We start from the raw sequence: 17303 nt of genomic DNA on the forward strand, positions 1-17303 counted from the left end.
AAAACAAATACCGTATGCTAACACATATATATGGAATCTAAGAAAAAAAATGTTATGAAGAGCCTAGGGGTAGGACGGGAATAAAACACAGACCTACTAGAGCATGGCCTTGAGGATATGGGGAGGGGGAAGGGTAAGCTGTGACGAAGTGAGAGAGTGGCATGGACTAATATACACTACCAAACGTAGGGTGGATAGCTAGTGGGAAGCAGCCGCATGGCACAGGGAGATCAGCTAGGTAGTTTGTGACCACCTAGAGGGCTGGGATGGGGAGGGTGGGAGGGAGGGAGACGCAAGAGGGAAGAGAAATGGGAACATATGTATATGTATAACTGCTTCACTTTGTTGTAATGCAGAAACTAACACACCATTGTAAAGCAATTATACTCCAATAAAGATGTTTAAAAAGATTCACTGTTGAATGAGTTAAAACAAACAAACAAACTCAGCAAAAGCGATCAGATTTGTGGTTACAGAGGCCAGGTGAGGCGGGAAGTGGGGGGAGGAGGAATTGGATTAAGGCTGTCAAAACGTACAAACTTCCAGTTATAAGACAAGTACTAAGGATGTAATGTACAACATGATAAATATAATTAACACTGCTGTCATACTTGAAAGTTAAGAGAGTAAATTTTAAGAGTTCTCATCAAAAGAAAATTTTTTTTCTATTTCTTTAATTTGGTATCTATATGAGATGAAGGATATTCACTAAACTTATTGTGATAATCATTTCATGATGTATGTAAGTCAAATCATTATGCTGTACACCTTAAACTTATACAGTGCTGTGTGCCAATTACATCTCAATAAAACGAGAAGAAAAAAATAATAAAATGACTTCCTGGTTTGGGACTCAGGGTCTTTCACCACACAGGGAAAATTAGAACAGGAGCTGGTTTGGGGTCGGTGGTAGAGAGGAGGACGAAGATTTAGCAAGTGATAGGGCTAAGGAATCATGGTCAGAATACAATGAATTTTTCTTGAGGCATATCAGTTGTGGTAAGAAAGGATCATATAGGAGGGTAAATGGGACATCTGGGGGCAAGACAGCACCCCATTTTTGTCCAGTTTCCCTTTCCTTCCTTCTTTCCTTCCTTCTCTCCCTCCAGTCCTTCTTTCCTTTCGTTTCAAAGAATATGTACATGTGGTTTAAATACATAAATATATTAATATATATCACATATATATGTGGTTTAAATATATAATATATATCTATATATATAATATCTATATATATATCACAAAAGGGAATAAGATGAAAAGCAAGTCCCCTCACTTCCTATCTCCTGCCCCTCTCCAGAAGCAACCCCTTTAAACTACTTCAGCCGTTTTTTCTTGTAGTCTCTGTATCTAAATACAGTATGTATATGCCTACCAGTAGTCCTTCAATCATCAACTCTAGATTTTGTCTATTGACTTTTACTATGGTGTATGATAATTCATTTCCCTTTCAGTTTTAAAGTGGGGAGATAAGTAAGTCCTAAATTTCCTGATGAATCCCTGATTCCAGCAATAATTACTTTTATTGAGCACTATGTGAAAGACACAGTCGTAATCACTTTGGATGTATTAACTCATTTAATTACAAGCTCAGTTACAAGGACGGGGCTAATAACAAAAACAGGAAAACAAAGACTTAAAAAACGGAGAAAAAAAGACAATGCTAGGCCTTCCCCACTGAAAAACGTTAAGGGTGAATGAAATAGCAGTTACAAAAAAAAAAAAAAAAAAGGCCAGCTTTAAGGCACTAAAATTGCAACCGGCTCCTTTAATTCCCCGCGGCAGGCGGGGGCGTGGCGCCAGGTGGCCTACAATGAATGCCCCTTCAAGCTGGCAGCGCCCTACCCAGCCTGTGGCTTTGTAAGAGCTCGGGCCACGTGATGGCGACCGGCGGCGCTCTTTCTCCGCCCAATCTCTATGGTATTCTTCTCAGCCCACCCGCCCCTAGGGAAGCGGCAGTCACGTGACAAGCTCCGGGTTTACGGCAGGTGTCCACGTGATCCTGGCCTGCAGTAGGGTGGCTGCGGTGAGGTACCTGCGCTCGTAAAGGGTGGGCGGTAAGGTCGTAGCCACCGCAACCTCCGGCGGACTCTCCTGAGCGGTGAGGCTCGGGAAAAACGAGCCGACTGAGGCATTCATCGCTTAGTGCCTACGGCACGGGTCTGTTCTTTATGCCACCTCCGCCTTCCTCGTCCCCACCTCTTTGCGGGTGAAGTCCCCTTTGGGTTTCGAGACCTTGGGGCCTGAGGCCCAAACTCGAAACGAACCCCCCACCCATCCCTCTTTCCTTCTCATCCTCCATCTCTTCCTTTGCATCACCGAATCACTTAGCCATTGAGCTGGCCAGCTCGGCGGTGCCTTGAGGCCAAGTTCGAGGCGGTAAAGGTAACGGTGGGGAAAAGCAGCCCCCCAGTGGACAAAGGTGGAGGCAAGACTAGAGCAGGCCTAAGGGCTGCAGGCAAGGAGAATAGGCGGCTGAGGGGGTGAACAGGAAAAAAAAAAAAAACAGAGAGAGTACTGCGGATTTAGAAGGGACTGGAAAGGACTTGTTGCACGATGGAAGAATCTGACTCTGAGAAAAAGATGGAGAAAGAGAATCTGGGGACGAGAATGGATCCTCCCATAGGGGAACCGGAAGGATCGCTTGGGTGGGTGAAGGGTATTAAGTCAAACCTGGAAGGGAGGGGGCAGGGGGGACGTTCTAACTGAAGAGAGTATTGTGAATTAGAATACCCCACCTATGATAAATTCTTTCGATTTACCAGTAAGGTTGCTTTTGGTGATTGGATAAACTAGCAAGAGGTCTGGTTGCTAACTGGGGAGAAACAATCCTTAGGACAGGCCTGATATCACTCCGGGGAGGGGGAAGTGTTCTAATTGAGGAGGCAGTTCTGAATTGCTTTGAATTGTCAATAAAGGAGATTTTTACCTCATCATGTTGACGATAAGACTAGGAATAGGGTTGGCTTTTCCTGGGCAGAGATCAGTGGCTCGAGAGTGCTTTCTGTGCCAGTTTATACCTGAATTTGAGAATTTATATACTTTGTGCCTGTGATGAGTGAACTACGACTTGGAAGGACAGCTGAAGGACTTAAGATTTTTAGAAATATGCTGACTTTGAAAAACAGGATATTCAAATATGACAATATTTGATTTATTAAAGCATTTGTAAATATTGCTTTGATAAATTTTTTAAGGTGATAAAAAATTGAATCTTGAATTTTAATGGCTCATTTATATTCCTAAATAAATCTTCCTATGAGCTATTTCCTGAGCACATAATTAGGGGAGAGGGAGCATAAACCCATTTTTAGAATTTAGGAAAATGAGGGCCTCTACCTAACTGAGGTCCCACACACAGCTGTACTCAGCTGTTGTGCTAAATGTGCTCTTTTGCACCTCTTCGTTAATTCCAATTTCTAAGGCAACTGGATCATGGAAACTCTGTCTTTTGGTTTATATCTGCAGGTGGGTGCTACCAAATACAGCCATGAAGAAAAAGGTAAGATGTGTTAGGTACATCAAAAACATGAAGGTAAAGGTAAGAAGTTACTGTTCAGGAAGCATATTTGTGGTCATATCTGTCTTCTTTCCTTGACTGTTGTAGGAACCTTCTACATGCTCTCACTGAGTCTTGTCCCCTTCTTTGCTATCAGATTTAATTTTTCTAATTTAGAAATCTAAGTAAGTCATTCACATATTTAAGAAATTTTGTAACTTCCTGAAGCCCATAGAATACAATCCAAAAGATTTCATCTCATAGAATGCCCTTTAAAAATCTATTCCTGACTAAACCATCAGCCATACCTTTGCACACTATCATAGCCATGCAGAATCTGTTTTTCTCCAAGTTTACAAATTAATTTGCATTTTGTGCCAGCCATACACACACACTACACAGGCCTCTGCGTGCACATTTATGTTGAACCCAACTCAAATGTTATCACTATTAGGTTTCATGTGAGTTCTCCAAATGGAATTGAACACTCCTTCCCTTGTGCTCTTATGGTACTGTGCCCCACCTTGGGGTTTAAGAAGAATCGATAAGGGCACAGTTCTAGAGTAAGTTTCTGAATCTTTTGGGCTTTCAGTTTCTCCATTTATAAAATGGTGATAATAAGGTTACCTGTCTCATAGAATTATTATGAAGTTTTTAAACAAGCAAATGCCAGTAGAGCACTTAGATGAGTACTTAATACAGTTAGCCTTGATAAGTCTTTCATAAGCTATTAAAGTAAGATTTCTTAAACAACAAAAGCTCATAAAAAAGAATGAAATATTGCCATTTGCAGCAATATGGATGGACCTAGAGAATATTATGCTTAGTCAATATCTGTCTTCTTTCCTTGACTGTTGTAGGAACCTTCTACATGCTCTCACTGAGTCTTGTCCCCTTCTTTGCTATCAGATTTAATTTTTCTAATTTAGAAATCTAAGTAAGTCATTCACATATTTAAGAAATTTTGTAACTTCCTGAAGCCCATAGAATACAATCCAAAAGATTTCATCTCATAGAATGCCCTTTAAAAATCTATTCCTGACTAAACCATCAGCCATACCTTTGCACACTATCATAGCCATGCAGAATCTGTTTTTCTCCAAGTTTACAAATTAATTTGCATATTGTGCCAGCCATACACACACACTACACAGGCCTCTGCGTGCACATTTATGTTGAACCCAACTCAAATGTTATCACTATTAGGTTTCATGTGAGTTCTCCAAATGGAATTGAACACTCCTTCCCTTGTGCTCTTATGGTACTGTGCCCCACCTTGGGGTTTAAGAAGAATCGATAAGGGCACAGTTCTAGAGTAAGTTTCTGAATCTTTTGGGCTTTCAGTTTCTCCATTTATAAAATGGTGATAATAAGGTTACCTGTCTCATAGAATTATTATGAAGTTTTTAAACAAGCAAATGCCAGTAGAGCACTTAGATGAGTACTTAATACAGTTAGCCTTGATAAGTCTTTCATAAGCTATTAAAGTAAGATTTCTTAAACAACAAAAGCTCATAAAAAAGAATGAAATATTGCCATTTGCAGCAATATGGATGGACCTAGAGAATATTATGCTTAGTCAAATAAGTCAGAGAAAGACAAATGCTGTATGATATCACTTATATGTGGAATCTAAAAAATAATACAAATGAATCTATATACACAACAGAAACAGACTCACAGACATAGAAAACAAACTAGTGGTTACAAAGGGGAGAGAGACAAATCAGAGGTATGAGAGTAACAGACACAAACTACTATACACAAAATACATAAGCAACAAAGATTTACTGTATAACACAGGCAATTATACCCAATATCTTGTAATAATCTATAATGGAATATAATCTGCAAAAAAAAATGAATCACTGTGCTGTACACCTGAAACTAACACAATATTGTAAATCAACTATACTTCAATTAACAAAAAAAAGAAATACACTGTATTTAGCCTTAACTTTATCTAATAAGTCAGTTATATAACTTCAGTTTGCTAAGGAAATGTTCTTGATGAGCCGGTCTAAAGTTGCTATCAACAAGGATGCCTAAAAATACCAGAAATTTGTAAATGATAAAGAATAAAAGCAAAACGTTTTTCTAACAACTTTAGACTATCTCCTCAGTAACGTTTCCTTAGTGAGATAAAGTTATATCGCTAAATAGATTAAGCCTGAGTGCAGTACCCTTTTATTAATACTCCCTATGTTTGTAATTAGAAATTTTTATAAAATATCTTGGAATTGAAGATAGAACATGTATCCTCTCATTTGAAAATCAATGTAATTGGAATTATATTTCATAAATTTTGAGTTAGAAAAGACTCTTAAAAGTTACCTCGCCCAATTTCCCCCCTAGTGCAAGAATCTACAGCATCTTTTTTTTTTTTTTTTTTTTTTTTTTTGCGGTCAATGTCTTACTTTTTTTTCATTCAAAATTATCTTTTTTTTTTTTTTTTTTTTTTTTTTTTTTTTTTTTGCGGTACGCGGGCTTCTCACTGTTGCGGCCTCTCCCGTTGCGGAGCACAGGCTCCGGACGCGCAGGCTCAGTGGCCATGGTTCACGGGCCCAGCCGCTCCGCGGCACGTGGGATCTTCCCGGACCGGGGCACGAACCCGTGTCCCCTGCATTGGCAGGCGGACTCTCAACCACTGCGCCACAAGGGAAGCCCTACAGCATTTTTGATAGCTGTTTTTCTGTCTTTATTAAATGCTGTCATTGACAAGAAGGTGTTTACCTTCACCCTTTCCATTGTTAAAAAATTGCTTGTTTTATATCTTTGTTTTGATAGCTTGTGCATTCTTTTGATGAACATATTTTGAGCATCTGTTATATGTTAGGCACTGAAGAGTGAAAGGGGATTTTCCCTTTGACCTGAGCCATTCAGGTGCTCAGAGTCTCGTGAGAGACCAAAAAAAAAAAATTGGATAACTGCAATGCATTATGGTCTTAGCAGTGTCATAAGAGTGTCATGGGAGGACAGAGGTGAAATACATCTAAGCCAGCCTAGGGCATTGGGATCAGAGAAGTTCTTGAGATGATTACTGAACCAAGACTTGAAGGGTAAGTGGAGCTTAGCTGAAGGAAGAAAAGGGAGTGGAAAGTTACTGGCAGAGTTCAGCACGAAAAAAAGACCTGGAGCAATCAAAGGGACTACAAGCATTTCAGTTCAGTATGGCTGGACTCGACAAGTTCCAGGCTAGGAGGGTCAGAAGATGAGGGCAGAGGAGTAGAAAAGCCAGATCAAGGAGGGTCTTATATGTAGTTTAAAGACTTGATCCTGTAGGCGATGGGACACTCTTGAAAAGAAAAGAGTAATTAATGGAACAAAATCATGAAGGTAAGTAAAAGGGATGAAATTAAGGGCAGAGGTGGTAAGGTTGATCCTGAGGAGGAGAAAGAACTTTCAGTTATACTGAAATACGCTGCCAGATAGTTCAGTGCATAAAACATTACATTATGAGAGTTCCTCTCAAGTTGATGTTTTGCTAACATAGTACTGAATGCATGATAGTATATATTAATAGCATAATAAATTCACTGTGATTCTATCACCAAGAGAATGTGTGACTCATGACAGGTAAGTGGCTGGCCTCTGGAATTCTCGGTACCTGTGTATTCACCACTGGTCAGAGAACTAGTCAGTTACAAGTATCCACTCTAGGTTATTAGTACCGTCACTTCAGTGAAACATCAAGTTCAAGAGAGAAATAGATCCCTTTAGACTTGATTTGCTCTTGATTGCTGACTTCTTTCCTTTCTTTTTTCCCATTTTGTCCTTAGGTGCTGTTGATGGGTAAAAGTGGGTCTGGTAAGACCAGCATGAGGTCTATTATCTTTGCAAATTATATTGCAAGAGACACACGTCGCCTTGGTGCAACAAGTAAGATGTTTTATCTTATTGTAAAGTCAGGTGATCTTAATAATTCGCATAACACACTTGGTTGCAGTAACTTGGGGATGCAGAGATTGACAGATTTGTTTTTGAGCATGTTTCTTTTTTTTTCATTCCTTCTCAGAAGGATGTGACCTAATTCTGGTTACTACTGCTTGCTGTCTTGGGGAGGTTCTTTTCTTTCTAGGTTGCTTACCAAACAGGATAACCTTGTCCAACTTCGTTTTTATCCTGCTCTTTCTCAACAAGCATAGGGGTCCTTTTGTTTGTTCATTTTTTAGGAGGGGGAGGGTGTTTGTTTTTAACAGATATTATATAAACAGAAATTAATTTATAGGCATTAACAAGCATAACATTAAAATCTAAGATTTTATAAAGCAGTAGTCCTAGTCTTCGTTAAAAGGTAAATTGTTGGGTTTGGGAGGCTGTCAGAGGGAGGTTACCCAGATCTGTACTCTGCTACTTCTTTTCCTGGATACATATAGATGTTTTCTTTGGAGTTATAGCTTTGACTTGAGAAATGTTTCCTTGCCCTTTATGGTTTGAATGTTAAATCTGGTTTCTTAGTATAGGCTAGCTGGGCTGCCATGGCTGCCAGTTCAGTGGATCTATGCTCCTGGGAGACCCTTTCTGTCTTTAGGCTATAACGCCTTTTCATTTTGTAGCACCTAAGGACTTCTGGATTCTTCCTTGGTCCTTGGCCTCTAGGTGACGAAACCATTGCTCTACCTGGCTTTCAAATTTTCCTATCTGGGTTGCTAGCATCTTGGACACTTTTAGGGACAAGCCACCCACTACTTCATAAGGTATCTCTGGTTTCAAGAACAACAAACATTTTTAAAACACCCTATGTTCCAGAACCTAGGATACAAAAGAGAAGGAAACCTCATTTCTGTTCTTAACAGGCTTGGAGTGTAGAACAGACTCTCATAATTAGGGAAGCTTTAATGATTAGAAAGTTATTTCTTAGAGCCCTGAATCTATTTCCATTTATTTCTGTTAGCTGGTACCCTTTCTGTTCTCCTGAGCCTCTGCAAATATTTTAGTATGATTAATGTCTCAATCTATCCTAGCCATTCCTTGCCTCCCAAATCTTATCTTCCTTAAGTTAAATATCTCCAGTTCCTTCATCTATTCCTCGTTTGACATCATTTTGAAGCATTTTTAAGGAGTTGTTAGAATATGTCTATATTTTTTTAGTGATGAGACTTAAATGAAGATGTGGTCTAGTCAGAGCAGAGTAGGACTGTTACATCTCTTGTTCTATGGGCATTACACTACTGTTAGCACAGTCTAGCCCCTACTCTCCTGTGGAGCAGCCTTCATCATACTGAGTCATACTAAAAAAAAGAAAATTCCTTTTCACATATATTTTTATTAAAACAACATATCCTCCTTCTGATTCTTGTGGAGTTAATATTTTGAACCTAAGAATAAATGCTTATCTCTATTAAATTATTCAGTTTTGATTGTTTTAGCCCATGAAAGGTTAACTTAAATCCAGAACAAGTTACTATCTCACTGGGCCTCAGTTTCCTTATCCATAGAAAAGGGGCTGGATCCTATTTTCATTTCAGCTACTTATTCTCTCATCTGATATGTTAGCTATCCTTCCTAGCTTTGTGTAGTTTGTACACTTGATAAGCATCTCATCTAGTTTTCATCTAAGTCATTTATCAAAAATTTTGGTCAGGACAGGGTCCTATGGCCTGTTGTGCCTCAAGAGACTTCCTTCTAGAAAGTACCTGTCCAAACTTCTCACTGTTTTGATTTGCTGTATTTTATTTTTTTTCTGTTTTTCCGAATTTAATATCTAGACCTAATAATCACATGGTTTCAGTAGATCAGAGGAAGCTAATGTTTATTGTATGGTGTTTTATTTACTTTAGTTCTCATATTAACTTCATTTTAATAGGTGAAGAAAGTATGACTTAGAAGTTAAGGTCACGCAACTCATAAGTGTTAGAGCTAGAATGTCAATCTATGCTCCTGCTTTATTCATTGTTCTACAGTCACAATTCCTGGCAGACTTCTTTCTGTTTATGTTTTAAATTCTGCACATTTCATTGATGTACTTTTTTCTAGTCCAATTAATATTTTTGTTTTTAGCTAATCAGCAGAGTTGATTGACTACCTAAGTCTGGTGAATAGTCTTAAAACCCAAATTTCAAAGCTGGTCAAGCTATTAAATAGTTTTGAAATAATCTAGCAGATTCATTAAAAGTTATGAACAGAATGTTGCAAATTATATGAGCCCTGTAAATGAAGCAGGCCATTTATTTTAACAAGTGTTTTGCTGGAGCTTCCTGTGGATGGGACAGGGCTCTTGACCTTAAGAATATCTCGATAATACTTTGTTAGTAAGTACTGTATTTCTTAAAGGTGATAAAAGTATACTTCAAAATATTATGTTGGCCTGATGCTTTAGTGTATCACTAGCTAGTTTGTCATTGCTGAAGAAAGGTCTTGGTTCTACTTGCTAAACTTATAGACTAATTAAAAATACATATAGTGTATTGATTTTTACTTACTATTCCTTTTTGTGAAGTTGCTGATTTTCTTTAAAAATAGTGAAAGAGTACTTATTCTAAAATATTATATCACCTTGAATGTTTTAGTGTTTCTCTAGTTTGTCATTCCTGAAAAAAGTCCAGGTTCATTTTGTTAAACTTAGAGTGTACTGTGTTTTGACATTTGAAGTAAGGATACAGAATGGTGGTATTCATTTATCAGGGGGCTGTTAAAATGTGTTTGTTGGAATAATAAACTTGTCAATAAAAATGTGATTATGAAGTATTTTAGTCTCAAACACTGTTGACGGCTCCAAGATTTCCTGCCTTCTCAAAATTCTCTGATCCCTTGGCTTTTATTGAATGCTTTATTACCCTGGTTTTATTCCTTTATCTTTAACCATCCCTTCCTTTTAAAAAAATGAATATTTTCTTCTTTCTGCCCCATAAGTGTATGTGATTTCCCAAAGCTCTGTTCTTGGTTCTTTTCAGTTGCTGTTATGATAGCAGGACAGGAAGATTAGGAGAGCCAGAGGGCCCTATAGGAGACCTGAGACTAAAGAGGGAGGCAGAAAGTGGGGGTTAGATCATAAAATGCCCCATAAGCCAAGTCAGGTAGTTTAAACTGAGGGTAGAGGGCAACCCTTAGAGAGTTTCAAACAGAAAAGTAATATAATCAGATTCAGTATTTTTAATTTTCAATTTTAATTAGAAAAGTAATACTTGTGAAAGATTCAAACACTGCAGAAGTGTAGAAAGTCTACTCTGTCCCTCATTCTCAGGCCTACTTCCTAGGGACAACCACCATTAGTAATTTGAGGTTATCCTTTTGGCCTTATGTTTTCTCGGTGTATACAGTCATAAATAGACAGAGACATGTTTTTTTTTTCATTTTAAAGAAGAATGAAATAAAATCTGCACTGTGGAGAGATCATTATACCTGTAATATAGAGGATAGATTGGAGGGAGGCAAGGGAAGAAACAGATTGACAGATTAGGGAACTGTTTTTAGTAGACCAGGTAAGAGATGATAGGGGCTTAACTTGGGTTAGGGTGGTAATAGTGGGTATGGTGAAAAGTAAATGTATTGGGGATATTTAAAAGGTAGAGTCAATATGACTTGCTGGTAGGTTTGGGGGGAATGATGGGGGAAAGAGTGGACTCAAGGATGAAACTTAGTGTTTGGCTTAGGCAACTGGCTAAATTTACTTAGTTAAGGAGGACTAAAAGAGGAATAGATTTTGTGGGAAGAATGGGCAGATGATGAGTTATATTTGGTTACATTGAGTTTGGTATACTTGTGGTTTATGCAAGTAAAGATGTCCAGTATATGATTCAGAAAGGGAAGAGAGAAATCTGTATTTTAGACACATGTTTATGGATTATCAGTATCCAAATGGTAAATAAGATTATATGAATTGATTAGCTTGCCTGGGGGAAAGAATACATAGAGAGAAGAGTAGGTGGCCAAAGATAGAATCCTGAAGAACTCCAGCATTTAAGGGACAGAAAGAAGAATAGGAGCCTGTGAAAGAGGACCTGCCAGAGAGGTTATAGGTATGCTCTCAGAGGCCAGGAGAAGAGAATTTTTTGAGAAGAGAGTAGTCAACAGTGTCATGCTGCAGAAAGTAAGACAAGGACTAAAAAGTCCATTGGATTTTGTAATGGGGCCATTGGTCACTTGATGAGAACAATTTCTATGTGATGGGAGTAGAAACCAGATTTCTATCCCATGTGCTCCATATCTAAACAGTCGCTGAATCCTGTCACTTCTTTTATTATTGTCTTTCCCTTTCTCAGTAGCACTTCTTTCCATTTTATTTTTTAGTACTAGACCGTTTACATAGTCTTCAAATTAATAGCAGTTTGAGCACCTACTCTCTCGTAGACTCTGTTGGAAATACAAAGACATGTAAGATATGATTCCTTTTCCAAGGAGGGGGAAGTAAAGGGGAGAAGGGAAGTAGTTTGAGCACCTACTACGTGCCAGGCACTTGATGTATGATAACTCCTGTAATCCTCACAGTAATGTGAGGTCAATAGTATGCCTCCCACCTTTTTTTTTAACAGAAGAGGAAACTAATACTCAGAGGTTAAGTGACTTACCCAAGGTCACACAGAGAGGTAGAGCTGGTATTTGAACTAAGAACTGACTCCAATGCCCATGTTTTTTTTTAAGTAATGCTTTGCTGCTTGTAATCTAGTTTATGAGAAGATAAAATTGCACAAAAGTTAGATAGCAGTCAATTTAAGCAACAGCTTCAAGGTAGTCATAGAAGAAGCACCACTGTGTGATGTTTAACTGTTACATAAATTGTAAAGATGATAATTGCTAGACTTTGTGAAATTTCCAGGATAAAAATTTTCATTATTGTTCCTTGTGATTTTTTAGTGCCTGGCAGAGAGTAGATGCTTAATAAATGTTTAAATGAATTCAGAGGGAGTGATGATGGTAAGTGGGGGTGGCCAGGCAGGGCTTTTAGAGGAGGTGGGATTTAAGCTGGTTCGTAGAAGATGAATCTAACTTTGGAAGAAAGGTGGGGAGGACTTTCTAGGCAGATGGACAGAGTAGGCAAAGTAAAGGGTGGGGAGGGAAGTGTAAGGCAGAGGTCGCAAACAGGCAGCCTGTATGCTGGATAAGGCCTGTAGATGTGTTTTGTTTGGCCTGTGTAATGTTTTAGAAAAATTGGAATTAGTTATCAATATGTAAAAGTTTCCAAAGAAAATCTGGATTTCCTACTACTATTGAAAAATTTAAAGATCTGGTAATCCTGAGCCCACGTTCCTGCATGGCAAATGAGCTAGAGTTGTGTAACTGCTACCCACTCCATCGTCCCCTTGGGTGGATATTTACTCTCCATATATGATCAACTTCACTCTTGTACGTTTACCGGCCTGGCTCCTATTAGCAAGTTTGCGACCCCTGATGTAAGGTATGTTGGAGGTTGGGGTGGTAGAGGGGCTTAGGAGGACTATGAATAAACCAAATTGGACTGGAGCAAAAGGCTTCATTAATGTGAATCATTGGGGAACATAAAGGTAGATTGGATGCCAAATTCTGAAGGACCTTGAATGCCCCCTGTGTAGGTATGGAGGAGCCCTTGAAAGTTTATTGAATGGGGAGTGACATGTTCAAAGTAGTGTTAAGAAGATGAATCTGGCAGTAGCCTATAGGATGAAGTAAAGTGAGTAAGGCTTCCTGGTGGGAGGTAATTATGGAGCTACTGTAGTTGTATAGGCTTGAGAAGGTAAGGGCCTTCCTTAATGTTAGTAGCAGGGTGTAAAACAAAGAGTGGAATTGAGAGAGATTGCAAAAGAATAGCAATGAATTGAATGTGGACAGAGGAGTCAAAGTGACCCCCTCAAAATGGGAAAATGGTAGGGTCATTAACCAAAATAAGGAAATCAATAGAGGGAGTGAGTTTGGTTATGTTTTATGTTTGTTTTGTATTTGGATTTTGTTGTCTTTTTTTAATTTTTAAATTTTTTGTGGAGGGTGTTTATGGGTCAGAAAAGAGCTATTAAATGGTATATGTCTCTGTCTTACATGTTGAAATTTTAACAGTATTATAATTGGAGATTGTTTCTGCTCTAAGCACTAAAACAACTAAAAAGTAAAACGACTTACGTGAGAGCCAGTTCTGTAGCTCAGGGTAGTTTAGGTGCCCACCTTGCCACTAAACCACACTACTAAGCTGAAAATCACCTTCTTGTTGTAGCTTTGAGCATTTCACTCCACTTTGGTCCTTCTAAATTCCATGGGTTAATTTGAATTTCGTCTCACATGCTACAATTACTAGATTTGTCATGTTTGTCTTCCAGTTGATGTAGAACATTCTCATGTTCGATTTCTGGGAAACCTGGTATTGAACCTGTGGGACTGTGGTGGGTAAGTACCATCTGCTTAATCTTCATGAGGCCAATGTCAATAATCATGGCATCTAGTATAATCAGCACAGAGAATACATTAAAGAAATTATCATTTGTAATAGCTACATTAGATAGAAATTACTTCAGAATTGGCACTTGATTAAATAAAGATCTCTGACTTTCATGTCATTGTGAAAATGCCCTCTGTATGTGACATGTTTAAGCAGCACTCACACAAGCTGTATCTAGGTATCTGTAGTATGAGATCGAACATTCTTCTATTTTTCTGGTGAAGAAATTAGGTTTCTGTCTCAGGTGGCCTAACACCAGTCCTGAGCTCTTAGCCATCACACCATACTGCCTCATTCTTTGTTATTTCAATAATTATCTCCAGGCAGTCTAAGCACTGTTGATTGGACCTCAGTTCTCCAGCTTAGTTTCCCACTGTTGGAGGAATAGGAGAGTTTTTCCTCTCATGTCCAGGACACTTCCAGAATATCCTATCATAAATACACATTCACTGTGCATATGGTGCTCCCTTGTGTCTCTGTACTGAAGCAGCAACATGTAGTGCACAGTGGTTAGGAGCCTAAGGTATGGAGTTAGATTGGGGTTTGTATCTCAGCTTTGTTAGCTGTGTTATGTTGGATAGATAATTTAAACTCTGAGCTACAGTTTCTTCATCTGTATGATAGGAATAATGATAGTACCAACTCGTATGGTTGTTTTGATGATTAAGATTATATATATGTATATATATGTGTGTATATATATATTCTATATACATTATATATATATATATATATATATATATATATATATATATATATCTCAAGAGTACCTATAAAATAAATAAATGTTATAATTAGCTCAGTGTCTCCCAGCTCCTAGTATAGAGCCAGCCATGGAGTAGGTGCTCAATGAATATTTGTTGAAAGAATAACAAATAAGAAAATGACTTCCTTATTGCTAGCAGATGGATAACAGCCTAGTAGCTTTCTCCATGTAAATCCTTCCGCAGTATCATTGCTTCCAATTCTGTAATCTGTGTCAAGAGATTAGTTCAAGTTCTTTGCTTTTAGGCACTAACATGTTATTGTCATTTTTACAGATAAGGCACAGCTACTTAATAGCAAAGTGTAGGACTAGAAGCTAGGTTCATGATTTTTTTTAAAGGAACTGCTGTTTATTGAAAGCATGCTATATGCCAGGTTTCATGCTAGATTCTTTCCTGTAAGAAAGAAAATCTATAGATTTTCAGGATAGCTTCCAGAAATGTAGAAAATTAAATTCACCAGAAACCCCCACCCCAGTTCACTGATTATTCTGGTTTTCTAGAAATCTATTCAACATTCATTCAGCAAACATCTATTGATCACCTACCATGTACCACACAGTGAGCAAAGCATTGAAAGTTACACCATAGTAGATTAGCATACACAGTATTTGGTGGCTATGACAAAAACCTTCAAAGTAAATATAATCTTTTTTCTTTCCTTTATTTGTTTGTTTTATTTTTGTCTATTTTTTAAGATTTAATTTTTGTTGAGGTAACATTGGTTTATAACATGTTTCATGTGTACAACATTATATTTCTACTTCTGTATACCCTACAGCATGCTCACAACCAAAATTTAGTTTCTATCCATCATCAGCATACAATTGACCCCCTTTACCCTTTCTGCCCTCCCCGCTGCCCCTTTCCCTCTGGTAACCACTACTCTGTTCTCTGTATCTATGGGTTTGTTTTTGTTTTCTTTAGTTTGTTTATTTTATTGTTTGTTTGTTTTTTTATATGATGGGTGAGATCATATGGTATTTATCTTTGTCCATCTGACTTATTTCACTTGGCATAATACCCTCAAGATCCATCCATGTTGTTGCAAATGGCAAGTTTTCATCTTTTTTATGGCTGAGTAGTAGTACGTTGTATATAGATACCACATCTTTTTTTTTCCCTAGTACTTCTTTAGAGCAGTTTTGGATTCACAGCAAAACTGGAACAAAAAGTATAGATATTTCCCATTACCCCATCCCCACACGTGCATAGCCTCCCCCATTATTAACATTCCCCATCAGGGTGATACATTTGTTACAAGTAATGAACCTACATTGACACATCATTATCATCACCCAAAGTCCATAGTTTACATTAGGGTTCATTCTTGGTATTGCACAATATGTGTTTTTGGGCAAATATATAATGACATGAATCCACCATCATAGTATCATACAGAGTAGTTTCACTGCCCTAAAAATCATATGTGCTCTGCCTATGCATCCCTCCCTCCACCCTAACTCCTGGCAACCATTAATCTTCTTACCATCTCCATACTTTTAACTTTTTCAGAATGTCATAAAGTTGGAATCACACAGTGTGTAGCCTTTTCATATTGGCTTCTTTTTTTTTTCCTTTTTTTTCTTTTTGGCTGCACCACACAACATGTGGGATCTTAGTTTTCTGACCAGGGATCGAACCCGTGTCCCCTGCATTGGAAGCATGGAGTCTTAACCACTGGACCACCAGGGAAATCCCCATATTGGCTTCTTTCACTTACTAATGTACATTGTTTTTAACATCTTTATTGGAGTATAATTGCTTTACAATGATGTGTCAGTTTCTGCTTTATAACACAGTGAATCAGTTATACATATACATATATCCCCATATCTCTTCCCTCTTGCGTACCTCCCTCCCACCCTCCATATCCCACCGCTCTAGGTGGTCACAAAGACCGAGCTGATCTCCCTGTGCTATGCGGCTGCTTCCCACTAGCTATCTGTTTTACATTTGGTAGTGTATATATGTCCATGCCACTCTTTCACTTTGTCCCAGCTTACCCTTTCCCCTCCCCATATCTTCAAGTCCATTCTCTAGTAGGTCTGTGTCTTTATTCCCATCTTGCCCCTAGGTTCTTCATGACCATTTTTTTTCTTCGATTCCATATATATGTGTTAGCGTACAGTAACTGTTTTTCTCTTTCTGACTTCACTCTGTATGACGGAATCTAGGTCCATCCACCTCACTACAAATAACTCAGTTTCGTTTCTTTTTATGGCTGAGTAATATTCCATTGTATATATGTGCCACATCTTCTTTATCCATTCATCTGTCAATGGACACTTAGGTTGCTTCCATGTCCTGGCTACCGTAAATAGAGCTGCAGTGAACATTTTGTTACATGACTCTTCTTGAATTATGGTTTTCTCCAGGTATATGCCCAGTAGTGGGATTGCTGGGTCATATGGTAGTTCTATTTTTAGTTTTTTAAGTAACCTGCATATTGTTCTCCATACTGGCTGTACCAATTTACATTCCCACCAACAGTGCAAGAGAGTTCCCTTTTCTCCACACCCTCTCCAGCATTTATTGTTTGTAGACTTTTTGATGATAGCCATTCTGACCGGTGTGAGATGATATCTCATTGTAGTTTTGATTTGCATTTCTCTAATGATTAATGATGTTGAACATTCCTTCATGTGTTTGTTGGCAATCTGTATATCGTCTTTGGAGAAATGTCTATTTAGGTCTT

The 17303-nt window shown here is 38.2% G+C and overlaps 1 protein-coding gene across 10 annotated transcripts in view; it reads left to right on the top strand.

Moving 5' to 3' along the window:
• Nucleotides 1-1967: 1967 nt before the first annotated feature.
• Nucleotides 1968-17303, top strand: part of RRAGB (Ras related GTP binding B) — a 51634-nt gene continuing 36298 nt past the window's right edge. For 4 of the 10 annotated variants that reach the window (XR_003677902.2, XR_008616380.1, XM_055081824.1 and 1 more), the window contains exons 1-5: nt 2003-2648; nt 3469-3502; nt 7279-7378; nt 11729-11812; nt 13723-13789. Coding sequence is in view for 8 of the 10 variants with exons in the window: in XM_055081824.1 (XP_054937799.1) it covers nt 2557-2648; nt 3469-3502; nt 7279-7378; nt 11729-11812; nt 13723-13789 (377 nt within the window). In the remaining 2 variants the exon portion in view is untranslated. Of the gene's footprint in view, nt 2649-3468; nt 3503-7278; nt 7379-11728; nt 11813-13722; nt 13790-17303 lie in introns of all 10 variants that reach the window. The other 6 variants (XM_007117190.2, XM_028482745.2, XM_055081823.1 and 3 more) reach the window with 6 other exon arrangements.

The sequence above is a fragment of the Physeter macrocephalus genome, chromosome 21, assembly GCF_002837175.3.
Source record: "Physeter macrocephalus isolate SW-GA chromosome 21, ASM283717v5, whole genome shotgun sequence".
Taxonomy (NCBI): domain Eukaryota; kingdom Metazoa; phylum Chordata; class Mammalia; order Artiodactyla; family Physeteridae; genus Physeter; species Physeter macrocephalus.